The sequence below is a fragment of the Myodes glareolus genome, chromosome 21 (genome assembly GCF_982192425.1).
Source record: "Myodes glareolus chromosome 21, mMyoGla1.1, whole genome shotgun sequence".
NCBI lineage: Eukaryota > Metazoa > Chordata > Mammalia > Rodentia > Cricetidae > Myodes > Myodes glareolus.
The window spans coordinates 44,309,709-44,323,770 of NC_142046.1; the positions used below are offsets into that span (position 1 = coordinate 44,309,709).

Genomic DNA, 14,062 nt, shown 5'->3' on the forward strand with positions numbered 1-14,062 from the left:
GCCATAAAATCGCTCGGGATTTTATGATCTCCCCGAAGCTAACAATCATACTGCCTTGCATCTGGGGCACAAAGCAAATAACAGGTGAGCCATGGGAGCAGGAAATTCTTATCCGTGCCCTTCCTCGGTGTATTCTGAAAAGATGACATTTACAGGAAATGATAGGAGCAGTGGTTAGCATGGAAATGAAACATTAACACTTAATGTGGCAGGACTAGGCTAAAGGTTAGCTAGATAATACTAGCCTTTTGAGATCAACAGGGCTCTGTAAATTTCACTTCCAAAATCTGAAAAGCTTCCTGGAAGGTTATCAGAAAGAACTGATAATATGATATTATCAGCACAGCGGTAGTAACAAATCTTAGAGGTTGAACTGAACTGCACATTTTTTTTTCCGCATGAAAAGGACTCTCGGCTAAGTCATCTTGAATCCTAGTGATCAATTTTACTATTTGAGAAACTTTCTCCTTGACACCGTCTATAAGTGTGATAATATATTTTTTTCTCATGCAGTTTTCACCATTAACCCTTTAATTACATAAAATTAGAACTACGAGAATGTAAACAATGCCAAAAAACTCCAAATATGTGGAACTGATCCTATAATTTCAAAAATTTTATGATTTTCTTTTATGTAACATTTTCTAAGGAACCTGAAGAAGTCACCTTCCCTTTTCACCAGAACTTGTCTCCTTAGAAGCATTCTCACGCACAGGCAAGCCGTGAGGTCGTATTTGTCTGGTCTTCTTCCATTTTTCACTTAGTTTAAAGTTATTTTCCTGGTTTGACTCATATTTGCTGCTGTCTTAAACATGCATACAAGGTTCTCTGTTCATAATTCACCTATGTCAAATTTATAAGAGATTCAAGGAAAACATTTCATTTCTGGGGTGATTTGACAGTGGCAGTTAAGGGCTTACAAACCCTTTTCCTTGGGTCAGGTGTTTGGTATGTGATTTCTAAAACACTTAGAGAGAGAGAGAAGGAGTTGGATCATCCTTGGGATCATTATTTTCTCCTCCTTAACTTTTTCTTTCTTTAGGGGATTGGGTTCAAAGGCCTCCTTTACATGTCCATGGAACAGAGATTTCACGCAAAGCCAAGGCCAGGGCTAGAACTCTCTCTACTGTTGTGTATGTGTTGCTTGAATGGACCATGTAGCCACTCTGTTCACTGCTCAAAGTTTCATCTAAAAGTAGTGCTGTTCCCATAGAACGCAGGCCATTTATCCATGCTTACCAGATTGTAAATGCACTGAAACTCAGGACTGCAAGTTGTGCCATTTTGTACAGAATGTAGTGTTAAAATTTGGGGTGCCATTGTTAAAAGGCTGAACACATGGGTGGCTGTATGCTCACCCTATTTCAGGGAAGCTTTCCCCAGGTTCTGATTGAGAAAAGAAGTTCAGGGAAGGTGATGGCTACCAGTTTCTACTTCTGGTACATCTGCAATTAAGTACCAAAGACAAGTTGGTATTAATGAAAAATTGATAGAAGGTAAAAACTGTGGGTCTGTGTTCTCTATATTGAATGCTAGAAATAAGAATTTTTATTAAGATCTTTGCATGGGCTTCAGATATATGCTTTTATGTCCTTCAATAGAGGAAATTAAGAATTCCTAGTTTTGCTGAGTACTGTATTTGTGATGGTAAATCAATGCCTTGAATACCATGATGTATTTTGTTGATGGTGGACGGTATGATTATGATTATTTTAAGCCAAAGCCAAAACAAGCACCCTTCTAGGCCTATTCATCTTAGGAGACACTTAAAGAAGATACAATAACTTGTAATTTTTATCTCCAAGTCTTTGATTTATATTTCCTTGGTGTTTTTTTATCATTTTAAATATTAATATATAATGCCCAAGATGCGCCTCTAACAAAACATCTGAAGCATTAAAGCTTGAACTCTGACAAATATGCTTATACTCTTGACAGGGCACACCATCGTCTGGGAAAACTAAGCTGAGGATTTGGCTCAGTGGGTGAGTGATTGATTAATATTTACAAGGTCCTGGACTTGGATTCCAGCGCTGTGAAAATAAAAACAAACATACAAAAGCAAAATATAAAGTTCTCTATTGCCCCAGAGGAGTTCATTTCGAATCATTTCTCCACTGGACAAAGTTCTTCCAAATAAATGAATAGTAAAAATGTCAAAATCTGGATCAGTGAGAATCATGCAGCCTCCAAGAAGTGAGGGGCTAATTATAGATTTTGGTTTAACAATTTAGTCATTAATTTACTCTGTTTTATTACAATTGACTGCTTTAATTGAACATTTTATCCGTGCATAAATGACTAGTCATTGAGTGGAAGAAACATTGAAATCTATGAGTCATGACTGTCTTTCTATTCTTAAAATTAGTTACATATGAATCTAAACTTTTCTGCTTTGATTGAGTCAGAAATACAGAAAAAGGTGCTGCCTGGGTCTATATCCTAGCTGTTAAATATAATCTCTTTTGCATATGTTGCTCTATATTGCTAATAACAAAATACTAAGGGGATAAAAGAAATATTCTATTGAATTTTCTAAGTTGCTCTTTCTTCTGAACAGGTATTCAATAATAAATTGTTGCATGGACAAAATCATCTGTGTCTATGAACGCAATCAGTCAGTTAGCCCATCGCTTTTAGACTGATAAGTTCTTATTCACTTGCTTCACCTGTTCACATTATAGCAATGGGAGTCTGGGGGAACCCTGTATAGTAACCCCTGGGGCAGCAGCAGTTTTACTGACATCCTTTTCAATTCAAGAAAGATAGGGGAATCATAAACTGTGATTAGAAATCTAGCTAGGGGTTGAAGGGGAGGGGAGAGGTAGGGAAGGGAGCAGAGAAAAAATGTAGAGCTCAATAGAAAAAGAAATCTCGCTGGAGGAGAAGAAATTAGATCTACCTTCCTTCCAAATGCTTTCATAATAATATTTCTATTATATAAAAATAGGAGCTTTTTGTTAAAGGAAAATTGGCATATACATTCATGTTAGCATAGCAAAAATTAACAGCAAATTTAATCACAAGTGAATTCCCAGCACCTAGAACTTGTAGTGCGCTGAAGGTCCGAACCATTTCTAAACTGAAGAGTAGAGCCAACAATGATTGAATACCTTTGGATATCTGATTTCCTGAAAATTATTGCTAAAGTTATGTAATATTTTTCTTTTTTCTTTTCCAAATGTGAGACATGATAATAAACACAAGTGCATTGGAATGTTTCACATCTATGCAGCACTTTTATTAAGCTTCACAGTGAACAACTTTCCCCATATTTGGTTCAAAAGATCTGTTAATAACCAATAATTGTTTCAGGAAACTAGACCAAAAAAAAAGCACAAAAAATGGAAGTCATTAGGAATTGAAAACATGGTTGGGTGTATAGCTCAGTGGGAGGACACACCTACCACGTTCAGGGGCCCCTGGTATGAACTACACGAGTGTTTGTGCCACATTTGTTGTGTGTGGACAGCTCGATGGAGCGGCGCTCACCTGACAGCGGTGATCTGGTCCTCCACTTCATACACACCCAGCTTTCGATACACCGCGTACAGGAATTTGTCACCTTGGAAGGCAGTGCCTCGGCCATCCACCAAGGCAACAACTATCCCCTCCTTACTTGCAAGGTAAGTTATCCAATGAACAGCAAAGACAGACTTTACACTCTGGCTGCAGGGACCTCCATACCTAAAGGAAAAATAAGAACTAATTTCTGAATTCTTGATAAAATTCAGTTTCCCACAACAGCCTAGAACTGACTCGGGCAATTCCCAGGCCAATTATGTGATAAAAATTCCAATAGCAATAACATTAGATCTGGCTCTAAGTCAAGAGGAGACCAGGCTTCCCCAGAGGTTTGCTACAAGGAAGTTGTTTTGGGACACAGCCTCTCCTATTCCCCAAAACGGATACATCTAGGGTTGGCATTTCAAGGAATATGTGTGGGTTTTTCGTCATTTCTGCCACCTGCCACTTGCTAAAAGCAGACATAAGATATACTAAAAAAACTGCATGGTGTTTTAAGCAAGTTGTGTGTAGGTCAGCCCTGATTTTGGGTGTGATTCCACTAAATGTATTCCATTCCTTTATTTCATTTCTAACTCAATTACATAAGATGTTAAGATGATTTACACTTTTTTTTTTAAATTTGGCTGCAATCTCTCTATCTCAAAGGTATTCTGACACATTCGGCAATTTGCCATCCCAAGGAAATTCAACACAACAAATGCAGGCAAGTCCATCTCAAATCTCAAATTTTAAATTTTAAATAACCATATTTTATTTACGCTGATTAGTTGGGGGAATATATAAAAACAGCATCAATAGGAACTGTTACCAAGGAGAATGGTTCATTCTATTTCATAAATGTGTATTTCATCCAGCATATTTTCAGTAAATAGTTTTTACACTAAAGAAAATATTACATACACTTGGATTAGCAAAGGGTACTTCTTTGATCTGTCAAACTGAGGAGGGAGAATCATCTTGTACCATAAAGCTTTGGAAACAGAAGAAGAGAGAATAATTATTCCGTCACAGGTATACTATCGTTTGGCAATACACAGCATAAAAGCAACCCATAACAAGTAAACCATTAAGAATTAAGAACATGTTTTAAATTGACTTTATCACATATTTCAGGTCTAATTTGCAAAGGACTATAAATCTCAAAATATTTTTCATTCTAGAATCACATATTCTAAAATTAAAATTAGACAGTCTCTGTATTTAAAATGTCGGTGTTGGGAGGGAGCTATGAAAAAGTAGATGATCAACTGTATGGATAATCATATTCTAATGTTTAACAAAGCTAAATATTGTTACAGAAACGTTATTTTAAATGAGAGCATATAGCATGTGGCTTGGACTCTAACATTTACTCGGTAATTTTTCTAAGTGAGAGAAGTGTTCACTTTCACATCTCTACGTGAGAAGTTTTTAAAAGGTCTTACTTATTTCACCATCATCAAGCTTCTTAATTTCCTCTGTAGGCAGCTGGATATTTCTCAGGGCATTTTCCAATTCCTTGTTTTCTTCCAGTATTTGGATTTCTTTAAAAACATATAATGTTCAGCATTAGTTAATAGTATTTATACAAATAATTTCTTTAAATTCCTTCAGCTTGTATGGACAATGCTGGAGTAACTGAGCAAGGGTCTTTCAGGTACCTCATCTTGGCATTCACAATGAGCTGTCTGTGCACTGTGTCCGAGTGTGAGGACATCACACTTCCATCAGTAACCTTCAGTGATTCTTACAGCTGTTACCAACATTTTGCTGGCCAATGGAGGCGCACACCTTTAATCCCAGCACTCAGGAGGGCGAGGCAGGTGGATCTCTGTGAGTTTGAGGCCAGCCTGGTCTACAGAGTGAGTTCCGGGACAACCAGGACCATGCAGAGAGAAACCCTGTCTCAGAACACCAACCAACCAAAAGCAACCAACCAATCAAATAAACATGCAAACCAAAAGCCCATTTCCAATGCTTTGAGCAGAAATGTAAGAGCAACAATGCTAATTTGATCATGTTTTGCCACATCCAACTGTATTTTTTCAGTGTGAAGCCATGGAGCTGAATAGGTGACATTATTTTAAAATTTTAGTTGACTAAAAGGAGGAAATATAATAGCCAGATCATCGATTCATCTAGGTGAAATGGTGATATAACTACAAGCCTAATGTACTCAGTGTGAGGAGTTAACATTGTTTCTGAGATTTTATATTTCTATTTAATCTTTTCCTGTTATATTTGATTAATATAGAAATTTCTCTTTTGTTGAAAGTAAATTGCTATGGACATGATTCTTTCAAAATCTTTTCCCCAAAATTGTCATATATCTCTTTCAAAAATCACTACACAGTATTGATCTGTCTCATACCTGATCAACAATCTCAAAGTTGCTGTTCATACTCCGGAGTAGTGCATCCTATCTATAATTTCAATGTTTGGGAGGCTGTGAGTTCAAAGTTCACTTGGCTCACATCGAAGTGAGTTTGAGATTAGCCTGATCAATAGCCTAAAAGGCCCTCCCTCAGAACAAAACAAAAGTTTCTATTCTATTGAGATGAGTTATATTTCCACACTCTAATGTTTCGTACTGAGTAAATTAGTTGATCCTCTGAATGTTACATATTGGTAATACATGTAAATGGGTTTATATTAAGGAAGCTTTTAAAACTAAGTTTTAATTTGAAACTAGCATTTTCATGAGAAAAAATAGGTTTTCATACAATATGTAGAGTTATATTTTCTGTGAAAGGGAGAAGTGGATGACTTGTGAGATATGGTAATTGCTACAAAATAAATCCTGAAGATTTTTGTTTATATTCATTTTTGAAAAGTGGTCACCGAAGACCGTGAACTAGAGACTTATAACTACTCTGTTTGCCAAACCACTTCCCGTATAGCTCTCTGTTTTTGTATGCTCATGGCATTTTGTTCCAAAACGTGTTATATTTAATCTTAGCACACATAGAAATGCTTTGGGTATGATTTATATAAAAGACATAATAAGTTCCACATTAGCATTGAGTAACCCATCAGAAAAGAAATACTTGTGACCTACTAGAAGTTAAAAACTCACAAAGATTAAATGCACAAATCTAAGTGAACCCAGCTTCTCCCTTCCTTTATGTGAAGTCTGTACATGGAGTTCTCCCAGAAGAAGTGAACCCTGTATGATGCAAGAGTATAGAGTGGAGAATGGACTCATAGATTGCTATTCTTGTCATTTGACTACAGGTACTGGAAATAAAAGGTGTTATTATATCCTATGATTTTATAAACTCTATTGCCTTTCTGTCATTAATTACTGAACCTTTAATTTTATGACTTAATGAAGTGCCAGGTTTGATTGGAAAGCTAATCAATACTTCTGTAGTTAGAGTTGAATTCTTATGAATTGTGAACATGAAGTTGTTGTATCTATGAACAAAGAAAGAGAATTTCCTGGGTTGTGGTAACAGTGAGAGGTGACATCAAGATTTCTCTCTGGGGCTGTGCAGTATAAGCTATCAGTTTGTAAAGGGTGGTACAGCCTGGACCATATTCTTTCTTCTCTTCACTTATTCTTGTATAATTACTACTCCTCGAGCCTCCTGAGGGTCTAGCATCAGATATGGAGTCTGTACTCCATATGTTTGTAGATACTTTTTAAATGACAAAACTGAATTGAATTTTAAAATTGGTATATATTTGATATTTGCTTGTCATACAAAATGCTGTATTTCATATTAATTAATTTTTGTGGAGAATCTGTGGAAAAGCTTGAGGTCATTCAGTTACTTAATTTAATGAGAACCTGAAATGCCCAAAACAACTAACTTCAAGTTGACCCTCAGTGGTAAGTGTCAACACCTCTGGGTTTCCATAGTATCTGATTCAAATAGAATCTGCTGTTTTCAAATGACTTTCTTCTTGGCAAAGGAAATGAAGTTCATTGTTTTCCCTAAGATTTCCAAACATTCATAAAACTACCAGCAAACTCTTCTTCCTTTCCCACGACAAGAGATTAATCTCTTCATGTATTCCTGGACCCTTCCCAATTTCTCAGGAACTTCTTATTCTATTTCTTGGGTCATGTATAGTGCAGCTAATGTAGCCAAGGCTAATCTGGAACTTCTGATTCTCCTCTCTCTCTCTCTCTCTCTCTCTCTCTCTCTCTCTCTCTCTCTCTCTCTCCCTCTGTCTCATGTGTTGCATTTACAGGCACATTCTATGTGTTATACCTATCATTCCTTAAGCCCCTTTAGCCTCATAATTTCTTCAATTAGATTTCGATAAATACTTATCATCTTACAGAACATTAACTTTTCCTAACTAGTATTCAACTCTTCTACTCTCTTCAAAGACATATGCAGTAAAAGCTCTGTTGGCTTTGCTAAAACAAACACACACACACACACACACACACACACACACACACACTAATTTCCTATGTGGGTCCAACTTCACTTTAATCTCACCAGCTCCTTCACTCTTCTCTAGAAACTGCCCCTAAAAAGTAGCTGTCCCTGTGTCTTTGTCATTTGTCTGCTAGTGTCTTCTTGAGACCCTGCTATCTCTCCCTTCCTTAGCCCCATCTCAAGGCTGATGACCTCTTGATTTTCTCCTTGCTCTCCTTAACAGTCTTTGCTTTTCACTTCTTGAGTACTGGCATCCTGAAGGCTCCCTTTTCCTAACTTACCATCTCATCCACTCCCAAGGCCGTAGACACCAAATTCTCCGTACACTAACAACTTCTTGATGACCCTCTTCAGTACAACTGTCGTTTTCACATTCAGTTCCCCAAATCAAAGTCACCATAGGCCAACCAGCTCAACTTGCAGGTCCTATCAGTACTTTGAACTCGATATTCAAAACAAATGTCCTCATCTCCTCAAAGGCCTTTTCTCCACAATCAGTACTTTGTGAGTGAAAAGCAAATGTTCCAGTCAACCATCCAAATGGCATCAACCTCTTGCATATCCAAGAATCTCAGGTTTCATGAATGTCATTAGGAAACATTTCCTACCTGTGGTAACCTAGACTGGGGCGCTCCCTTTAGGTTTTTGCATTTCCCACGTTTCCTTTCTCTGATCCCTACATATCCTTTTCTCACTGTTGCCTGCTCCCACATTTGCATTGCCTGTTAGTCTCTAATCTCCTCGAGGACGGGAAGAAGGCCCAATCTGGCATCTATCATTTCAGAGAAATAGTACCTAGTGTAATATAAGACCTCCATTAGTAAATGCCCAACATTTGCTGAATGAAGATTGCTGGTACAAAATGAAATGAATATTGGGTTTAAAAAAAAAACCCTAAATGTAGTGTTCAGAATCTGCTAGAAAATAGCAGTTAGATGTTTATTAAAAGTGTGGATTCCCAAGCATAATTCAAACTGGACTGGTCTGGAATCTCTGGGAATCTATATTTGTGATAAGCATATGATGTGGTTTGGATAGAAAATGTTTCCCCCATAGACTCATGTTTTAGAATATTTGCTCTTCAGTGAATGGCAAACTTACGCTGTTTTGGAAGGTTGTAGAACATTCAGGAGGGCTGGAGAGATGACTCAGCAGTTAAGAGCACTGCCTGCTCTTCCAAAGGTCCTGAGTTCAATTCCCAGCAGCCAAATGGTGGCTCACAGTCATCTATGATGAGATCTGGTGGCCTCTTGAGGAGAAGACCTGGTCAGTCATCTTCATCAGCTTAGGCCATGAAGCCCAATGTGGACAAGATCAACAGAACCACCACATATGGACTGCCCATGCATGCTGCAGCATTGAAAGGGCGTAACTTTCACTTTTTCATTTAGAACACTCAGGAGGCAGAGCCTGTTTAGTCACTAAGAGACTCTTCTGCCTTTCTTGCCCTTTCTCTGCTCCTGGACTGCAGATGTAACAGGGCCAGCTGCCTCAAGATCCTACCACCATGCTTTCTAAGCATGATGGACTGTATCCTGCAAGCTGCTTCTTACAGGGATTCAGTTGGAACAATGAGGAAAGTAACTAATACAGTGCAAAAGAATACTGTTCTCATTAGACAAGTTGGTGGATCTGTTCTCTAAAAGAACTTGAGTGGTTTCTTGAATTAGAAAATATAAAAATATATATGATGCATGCAGAGAGCGGTATAATAAAACTTCAAAGGCATTAAAAAGATTAGTATCTGCCCAGAATATCACAAGAACATCAAGAAAAAAAGCTGGGATATAGAACTTCATTTGATGGAGGAAAGGAAGAGAAGTTATATTTTAGAGTGGTCATAAGATGGTCTTTAAATATCTATGGAGATTTCCATTAAAACAAAAACTTCAGGACTTGAAAGCAGCATTGCTTCAAAGTATTGTTCCCTGAGTGTTGAATATGTCTAATTAACAAATTTAATCAGTTGTGCATCAAATCGTCTTATTATTAGACACAAGGTTAAATAACTTTAAAATGAAACTAAATCAACTGTCCTGCTTCTTAATCCCTGGCCTTTTCCACACATCTTCATTTTCACCTCTTCTTGAGCCATTAATCTGACACAAACCTAATCCCCAAGCAGTGTCCTGACTTGTCAGCCGGGTGCCCAGGGACAGCTGCAGGCATGAGTGCTGAAGGAAGAAGCATCTGCTTGCCCCGCATCACCCCTGCTCACCAGCAACTCTGATCATTTGGTGTTTAATTCAATGACCAATCAGAGGATACTATGGAGCCATCAGCAAGAACATCGGGCAATTATACGGTTGAATAACCCTGTGGAAAGCAAAACTGCCCATCTTAACTGTGAGCGGCTTTAACCGCCATCACAAATTCAAGGTAGAGGAGAATTCTGATGACAGTCATCAAAAATAGAAAGCATCCCCAAATTCCAGAGGTTTCACACATGGCAACAATGTGATATAGCTGCTAACTCAAAGCAAAACACACGACAGTGCTGGCATGGCAATCCTCTCTGCTCTGAACTGAATCGGAGAAGTAATGCTTGGATTCCCTTGCCAGTATGGGGGTGATGCAGTAAGAATATATGAAGAAGAAGTATATGGAGGAGGAGGAGGAGGAGAAGAAAAAGAAAAGAAGAGGAAGAGGAAGAAGAAGAGAAAGAGGAAGAAGAAGAAGGAGGAAGAGGAGGAGGAGGAGAAGGAGGAGGAGGAGGAGGAGGAGGAGGAAGAGGAGAAGAAGAAGAAGAAGAAGAAGAAGAAGAAGAAGAAGAAGAAGAAGAAGAAGAAGAAGAAGAAGAAGAAGAAGAAGAAACTCCTCGAAAAACAGTAATTCTTTTTTTTTCGTTTTTTGAGGAGAAAGGAAATATGTAAATATTCTTTCTGATTCTAATCTTCTGTGGTTTTAGAAGATTGGGGGAGGAGAGAACGAATCTCTGTGGTGCGATTTCTATTATGTCACATTGCCTCTGCCAATAAGTACCAAGCTTCAAGTGATCAGGTTTAATCCAAGCAGCATCTGAATCTGTGGAATACTACACTTTATGATGACAGCGTTGCTTTATAATTCCTGCTCTCAAGGTGGACCAACTGACTATGCCCACTGCAGTGGCTCGTGGTAGACAACTCAGGATATCTTTAGATGCGGGAGAGTACCTTGGTCTGTTCTGCCGTCGTGGAGAGTTGAAATGGGGAGGCCAGGGCCTGTGTACAGGATGGAAACAAAAATGTGACTGCTTTTAAAAATAACATTTCACGTTCAGCCAGAATTGCTTGTAGACTAGTGCCAAGCACATCCTTTAATTCTTCAGTGACTTTTTTTTTTTATCCATAGAGAAGCAAGCATTTTAAGTTACATTTCAACAACGTGCATCATATCAAAACCCAAAGAACAGATGTGAGAAAAGTCTTACCTGGGCTGCAGCTTTTCTAGGAGTAAACCTGGGTGGTGAAAACCTGATTAATTACACAGGAAAACCTCAGAAGCTGCAAATGGCCTTCTGGGAAGATGTCACACGGCATTGGACAAGTTTTAGTTGTGCATTATCAGGCAACCTTCATCAGTACCTAGGTTGTATTTCTGTTGAATGTTGAGTTCATTTGGCGGGTAAAAGCTAACACCTTTTAACTTTCTGATTATTACACGTAGAAATAATCTTTCATAGACTATATTTCATTTTCTAATATGCTGTTTTAGGTCACGTTTTGGGGGCTAGTAATTTGTGGCACGAGGAAGAGTGATATTGAGGCGATGCTTGAGGGGTTAAAGAAGGAGGGATGGGGTCATGAGGGAAGGTGGGTTGTAACATCTGTTACAGAGACTCAAGCCAAGCCTCCAGCAAGCTATGCAACTTTCAGAGTTGTCATAACAGGGCAACAAGATAGGTCCTCATCCCCCAGCACAGAGCACAACCATTGGATATGGCCTGTGACTAAATCAATCTCCAAACTTGGCATAAACTGTCAGCTAACAGCATCTTTAGTAATGACCAATACATTCGTCCGTAAGGTGGACGCTCTGTCCAGGACATCATTCCCTACTGTGTTTTGCAAAATTTAGCTTCTCTATGTAGAAACTGGTCATTTTAACAATATGTAAACAAACAAACAAACAAATAAACAAACATGCTACCTCTTATCTGAAGTGTGGAGTAAATTAATAAGCAGAGTACACTTTTAAGGAGTGCATTTACCCAGTGGATTAAAAAGCAACATGCATAGCTGGGTAGCTGCTCTTGCATTCTAAATATTTCCTTCTGCTTTAAGAGAGCCTCATTAGAATTAGGTCCTTGGCCCCAAATAAAGCAGAAGAGGGACTTCTCTGAGTTCTTAGGAGACCTGCTTATGAATGGGGCCTTCTGGCTGGTTCCTGGCAGCTTTCTCCCTGTGGAAAACATGCTTCTGATTTATTCCGTAGAGTTCTAAGTGCCAAGCCCCATGGGCGAATCCTGGAACTCCACACCGGTACCCATGTTTGTACAACTGTAATTGTGGGGGGCAGTGTTAGAAGGCACACAGTTTACCTCTGTCACATTCTCTGACTAGACTTTATGAATAATAAAGTTAATATTTTGATTTCTGCCCTTACTTCTTAGTATAACTTGAGACAAGAAGGAAGAGATTTTTATTTTGGCTTTCTCAAAAATCCCAGTCCTTATGTGACAGTCGAGAGTGTTTTGAGAAAGAACATAACTGAAAAGCTCTTCCTGAGACTCAGTGTTGCTTCAAAGCTATCAAAAGGGACACACATGCATATTACATTTGGGGCTAGAATCTAAGAAGACAAGGCAGTTTAAATTGCTCGGCTTTAATATATTAGCATCCATCATACGGAATTTTCATGGGCATATGCTTCCAGTAGCGAAAGCCCACAATTGTATTTTAATCTTTAACTAAGAGACAAACCAATGACGGACTGTCCATGACCCAGCAGGATGAGGACATGAGCCCTAGAGACATGGCATCAACGCCTAAAATTCTTGTTTTGTGCTGGTTTTGTCCTGCGTTACCGATATGATTTTTACCTGCATTAATCCTGTCTTCCAGGGCTCAACAGCCCTTTGGAGAGTTTGAAAGTTACATAATGAGGCATTACTCTTAGCCCTGAAGAGAAAGATTTCAAGGTTTTTCCTATGATGGTGCAGTGACTCATTTTACTGGAGCTTCAAAAACACCAGACGATGTGATGCTTCCCACACAGTGTATTTTTTGCTAAATGGGAAATTACCATACTGCCGAGGAAGAGTGTGTGGTGGAAAAGTCAGGCGATTCAAGTTCTAGAAAGGACTCTGCCACCAACTTTTGATGAGGGTTTAGTCTTTGGTTCCTTATCTATGCTTCAGTGAACATTTAGGTTCAAGTAGATACTAGAGAGAAGCGATACAAAATGTGTTAGCATGCTCTTCCCAAGAGCTGTATCACGTTATTCAAATACAGAGTGCATACCGCTATAAATGCCTATATGTTAATGCGACACTGTTGCCTTTATCAGCGAATAGCATAGCAAAAAGCAACTATCTTGGTAGAGTTTGCAAAAGGCAGTTATTCTTTCGCGGTTCCACGATGCCTATGTGTAATGTATTAGACATTCATCTTCCAATTATGAGTAGCGTGACTAAAGAGATGAGCCCACCCAGCCTTCCAGGAGAGAGAGATAAACAGATGCTCCAGCATCCTTAGTTCAAGAATGCTGTGTGCCTGACATGTAAGCTTTTGATACATGTTACATAAATATAGCGTTTGGGTTGGAAAATGTTGCATATAACTTGAGAGGGACATTTAATGTTTACCTTTAAATGCCACAATCACAATCAGCACATATGGCCATGAACAACAATCTCTTGACATTTCAAAGATGCCACTGACCAAACATTTTATGGAAGTGTTATTTCAAACTGACATCTTGTGACATCTTGAAGGGAGCATTCGGGTTAAAATGGTTATTCATGTCTACATAGGCAAATGAGCCGTGGCTCAGGTTCTAGAGCCAGCTTGTTGGATTAAGGGAAGTGGCATATCGTTAATTCTTGTTCATTATGCAGGAAACCCACAGGAGGCCTCTGCAGCTGAGTAGAGATCTCAATTGATGGAAGGTTCCATTGTTCTCTAAGTCACCTACCTGCACAGGAGTAATTGGTATCAGGAACAGGAGGAAGGCGT

The 14,062-nt window shown here is 38.7% G+C and overlaps 1 protein-coding gene across 1 annotated transcript in view; it reads right to left on the bottom strand.

Annotated features, from left to right (window-relative positions):
• Positions 1 to 14,062, bottom strand: part of Fap (fibroblast activation protein alpha) — a 73,338-nt gene that overhangs the window by 13,308 nt on the left and 45,968 nt on the right. Inside the window, exons 17-20 of the mRNA XM_048425830.3 lie at positions 11,060 to 11,107; positions 4,953 to 5,051; positions 4,429 to 4,498; positions 3,493 to 3,687 (exon numbers count right to left, since the gene is read on the bottom strand). Of these exons, the coding sequence (XP_048281787.3) occupies positions 3,493 to 3,687; positions 4,429 to 4,498; positions 4,953 to 5,051; positions 11,060 to 11,107 (412 nt within the window). The remainder of the gene's footprint in view (positions 1 to 3,492; positions 3,688 to 4,428; positions 4,499 to 4,952; positions 5,052 to 11,059; positions 11,108 to 14,062) is intronic.